Below are 4921 nucleotides of genomic sequence, written 5' to 3'. Positions count from 1 at the left end.
TAAAGCATTGGGAATGTTTGTGGTTCTTGGCTTTAAAGAAGCCAAAATGGGAAATTGATCCATTAGCAGAAGCTGTGGGTGGGTAAAAACATGGGGAGGAGCTCTGCTGGAAAGCCTCAGTTTCCTGGGAAGAGGGAAGGAGCTAGATCCAGCTCCATGGATTGCTCAGGCAGTGATTGTTGCTGGGATGAGAGAGGGTCACAGTGTCACCCTGTCCCTGTCCCCATCCCACAGGATGGGCCTGGCTGGAGCCCATGGAGAGCAGGAGCTGCTCCAGATCCAACCGGATCCTGCCCACTCCTGCTCCATCCATCCCACCCAAACCCACTCTGGAATCCCAACCTGATCCTGCCTCATCCATCCCACACCACTCCTGCCCTGTCCACTCATCCATCCATCCATCCATCCATCCATCCATCCATCCATCCATCCATCCATCCATCCATCCCAGCTGATCCTGCTCCAGAATCCAGCCCTGATTCTGCTCCGGAATCCCAGCCTGATCCTGCCTCATCCAACCCACACCAATCCTGCCCTGTCCACTCATCCATCCATCCATCCATCCATCCACCCATCATCTATTCCATCATCCCAACTGATCCTGCTCCAGAATTCAGCCCCGATCCCACTCCACAATTCCATCTGATCCTGCTCTGGACCCATCCTCTGATCCAGAATCCCTCCTTGATTCCAATCTGTCCATCCTGTCCCAACCCCCCTCTGGAATCCCACCCTGACCCCACTCCGTACCTGCGGTCAAGCCGTTGCTCCCACATCATTTCCTGCAGAAAGAGAAGATCCATGAGATTCCAGCACGGATCACACACTGGGATTAACCCCAGGATCCATCCTGGGATCCACATGGAGGGGATCCAGAGCTGGATCCGCCACTGGTACTCACTGGGTGCCTTGTGGTATATCTTCTCATTCTTCCTCCCTGTGGAAAAACAGTGGGATCAGCGTTGGTGGCACAGGATTCCCAGAACGGTGCTGGGTGGATCTGTGCCCCTTCCTGACCCCCATCCCGTGTGTTACCGGATTGGCGCTTCCAGACGATGAAGCCAACGAGGACGATGATGGCAATAATGGACACAGCGACCACCACGGTAAGATTCCCACCAGATGTCGGCTCTGGGAATCGAGGGATGGTGAGGAGGGGGAGGGGAATCCCCATCTGGGAATTCCAACTCCCCAATTCCCACATTCCACATTCCCAGCCTCACCCCAAGCGAAGATCCCGGGCTCCGACATTCCGGGATGCTCCACCCGGCACCGGTACTGCTCCCGCTCCTCCGGCCGCGCCTCGATCCTGGCCCAGGTGTGGAAGGTGCCGTCGCTGTTGGGAACGACCCCGCCCCACTCCGTCTCCTGATCCCGGATTTCATCCCCCTTCATCCAGTTGACCGCGATGACCTTGGGGTAGAATCCGTACGCGTGGCAGGACAAGATCAGCGTCCCGTGTTCCTCTTTTCTGGACACATGGACATCAGGGGTCTCTGGAATGGGATAACAGTGAGAGACATCCATGGAATTCCATGGGAATGGGATGGGGGTGAGAATTGCCCAAGGAATTCCATAGGAATGGGATAGGGGTGAGATCTGCCCATGGAATTCCATGGGAATGGGATGGGGGTGAGATCTGCCCATGGAATTCCATGGGAATGAGGGTGAGATCTGCTCATGGAATTCCCACTGCAATGGGACATGGGTGAGATCTGTCCATGGAATTCTCACTAGAAGGGGATGGGGGTGAGATCTGCACATGGAATTCCCACAGGAATGGGGATAAGATCTGCCCATGGAATTCCATAGGAATGGGATAGAGATAAGGTCTGCCTATGGAATTCCATGAGAATGGGATGGGGGTGAGATATGCCCATGGAATTCCCACTGCAATAGGATGGGGGTGAGACCTGCCCATGGAATTCCCACTGGAGTGAAATGGAGGTGAGATCTGCCTATGGAATTCCATGGGAATGGGATGGGGGTGAGATTTGCCCATGGAATTTATTAGGAATGTGACAGAGGTAAGATCTGCCCATGGAATATCATGGGAATGGGACAGGGGTAAGACCTGCCCATGGAATTCCATGGGAATGGGATAGAGATGAGATCTGCCCATGGAATTCCCACTGCAATGGGATGGGGGGGAGATTTGTCCGTGGAATTCCCACAGGAATTACCCTGTTCCCAAGTCCTCCATTCCCAAATCCCACTTTCCCACAGGAATTCTGCTCCCACCTTTGCGGTCCAGGTCCTTCTGCCCATATCCAACGTATCTCTGGAGCCATTCTGGGCAGATGTGCTCCAGGTAATTTGTCTTCCTCTCAGCCTCATTCTCATCTTCCCAGCGCCTCCTGGTGACCTCAGCAGCGCTGTTGGCTGCCACCAATCTCCTGGATTCCAGGTCAAAGGAGAGGTAATCCTGCCCGTCGTAGCTGAACCGCTGGGATCCACGGACGCTCCCGTCAGACAGGAGATCACAGCCAGAAACTCGCAACAATGTGTGGAGACCTGGGGGGATTGAACCCACAGAGACTCATGGAATTGTGTCCCAGCCCCACACATCCCACCCCAGCCCTATGGATCCCATCCCAACCCATCCATCCACATCCCAGCCCCACAGTTCCCCCCACTCACCCCTGCTCTGGTTGTACCGGTCCCGCAGTATCTCCAGGTTCCTGGCATACACGTGCTGGTTCCCCACGTTGATCTGTGTCTCTCTATCCCAATATCCCGGCTCTGCTCCGTCCTTCATCCACTGTGTCAGCGGCTCCATCCGGCCCCGCTCGCTGTCGTAGCGTGTGAAGGGGATCCCATCCAGGTACCCAATGGCCATGAACTGGGGGATCCCCGGGCTGGGCTCTGACACTGACACATCCAGGTAGTGCAGGGAGTGGAGAACTGGGGGGACACAGAGATTTGGGGGGGTTGAGGGGTCATGGATTAATGAAAGGGGAACTGGGAGAGCAGGAAAAGGGGTGCATGGAGTCCCAGTGGCCAGGAATAGGGGCCCAGGGGATCCCTGTGCCCAGGAAAGGGGGTCCAAGGGTCCCCAGTGCCAAGGAAAGAGGGGTCACAAGGTGGTGAGACCTGGGATGGCTGGAATGGGGCGTTTGGGGGTCCTTGATGCAGAGGGAAAAGGAGGCTGGGGGATGAGAAAAGCAGGAATGGGGGTCCAGATGGTCTCAGAGTCAAGGAAAATGTGGGTCTGGAGCTGGGGAAGGCGGGATGGATGGGAAAGGGGGTGCAGGGGGGGGGATTGGTACTGGATAAGGGAGTGCAGCGAGGTGCCTTCCTTTCCAGCGGAACTGGGAATTCAGGGGGGTCCCAGAGCCAAGAATCCCCCCTGGGAGTGTCCACGATACTCCAGGGACCCTCCCAGACCCCCCGCAGGACGAGCAGGGGGTGGAGATCTGGGGGGATGCAGAGATTGGGGGGGGGGCAGGAAGCGGAATGGGGAGAGCCGGGAAGGGTCCAAGGTTCAAGGGAGGGACTGGGAGAGGCGGGATGGGGGATCCAGGGGGTCCCTGTGCCCAGGAAAGGGGGTCCAGGGGTCCCCAGTGTTGAGGGAAAGGAGGGGCTGGGGCTGGGAGAGGCGAACGGATCCCGGAGGCGCAGCCTGGGAGATGGGAAAGAGACCGAGGGAGTGCGGTGGGGGAGGGGACGGGGGAAAGGGGAAATTCCAGGAAGTTCATCTGGATCCCATTGGATCCCCGCTGAGACCCCCCAGAGACCCCTGGGACCTCTGGGACCCCGTTTCGGGAAGCGCCGGGAGTGGAAAACGGGGGGGACACGGAAAATTGGGAGGTTCGGGGGGTCCAAAGGTCAAGAAAAAGGGCGGGACTCGGGTCTGGGAACAGCGGGATGCCCGAAAAGGGGGTTCAGGGGGTGCTGGTGACAAGAACAGGGGGGTTCAGGGGGGGTCTCCGTGCCAGATAAGGGGGTACAGGGGGGCCGGTGCTGGGTTAGGGGATCGAGGGGGGTCACACGACCCAAAATGTAGATTTCGAGGGTTCACCTGCCCGGGAATGGTGGGTTAGGGGGTTCCCAGTGCGCAGAAATGGAAGTTCAGGGGGGTCCCGGTGCCCAAAAATGGGGGTTCAGGGGTTCCCGTGCTGGGGAATGTGCGTTAAGGGGGAGTTTTCTTCCCGGAATTCGGGGCTCAAGGGCGTTCTGCTGCCCAACAATGGGGGTTCAAGGGGTGCTGGTGAGCAGAAAATGGGGGTACAGGGGGGTCTCCGTGCCAGATAAGGGGGTACATTGGTGGGGCCACTGCTGGGGAGGGGGATTGAGGGGGGGGGGGCACAGGACCCAAAATGGAGATTTCCGGGATATCCCTGCCCAGGATTGGAGATTTAGGGGGTTCCCGGTGTCCGGAAATGGAAGTTCAGAGGGGTCCTGGTGCCCGGGAATTGCGGTTCAGGTTGGTCCCGGTTTCGGGGGTCCCACTCACCTTTCGTCGCGCCCCCCGGGTCCCCCAGGAGCCCCAAGAGCAGCCCCAGCCCCAGCGCTGGAGCCATCGCAGCCGTCCCCGCTCGCAGCTGTGGCGCAGCTCGAGAGACCCGAAAGCGAAAGAGACCGAGGCAGCGCGGGGGGGAGGGGAAATGGGGGATTTACAGAGAATTCCTCTGGATCCCTCTGGATCCCCGCTGCGACCCCCCTGGAGCCTTCTGAGAAACACCTGGGACCCCCTGGGACCGCCCTGAAGAAAGCGCCGGGAGTGGAGAACTGGGGGGACACGGAAATTTGGGAGATCTGGGCGTGCAACGGGAAGGAAAAGGGCGGGTCTGGGGGCTGGGAAGGGCGGGATGCCCGAGAAGGGGGTGCAGGGGGTCCCCATGCCGAATTAGGGGGTGCGGGGGGAGTCCCCATGCCCAGTAATGGGGGTTCAGGGGGTCCCGAGGTCAAGGAAAATGGG

The 4921-nt window shown here is 58.7% G+C and overlaps 1 protein-coding gene across 1 annotated transcript; it reads right to left on the bottom strand.

The window, feature by feature from the left end:
- Positions 1 to 832: 832 nt before the first annotated feature.
- Positions 833 to 4613, bottom strand: LOC306815423 (class I histocompatibility antigen, F10 alpha chain-like; the record flags this gene model as incomplete). Its single annotated transcript, XM_079331985.1, has 5 exons — positions 4457 to 4613; positions 2641 to 2904; positions 2242 to 2514; positions 1224 to 1496; positions 833 to 1131 (listed from the first exon to the last, which is right to left on the bottom strand). Exons 1-5 carry the CDS (start codon positions 4521 to 4523, stop codon positions 833 to 835), a joined length of 1176 nt encoding a protein of 391 aa, XP_079188111.1. The 5' UTR covers positions 4524 to 4613.
- Between the last annotated feature and the right edge of the window lie 308 nt (positions 4614 to 4921).

The sequence above is a fragment of the Erithacus rubecula genome, assembly GCF_903797595.1.
Source record: "Erithacus rubecula genome assembly, contig: scaffold_132_arrow_ctg1, whole genome shotgun sequence".
NCBI classification, from domain to species: domain Eukaryota; kingdom Metazoa; phylum Chordata; class Aves; order Passeriformes; family Muscicapidae; genus Erithacus; species Erithacus rubecula.
This window is presented reverse-complemented; position numbering and strand designations above follow the sequence as displayed.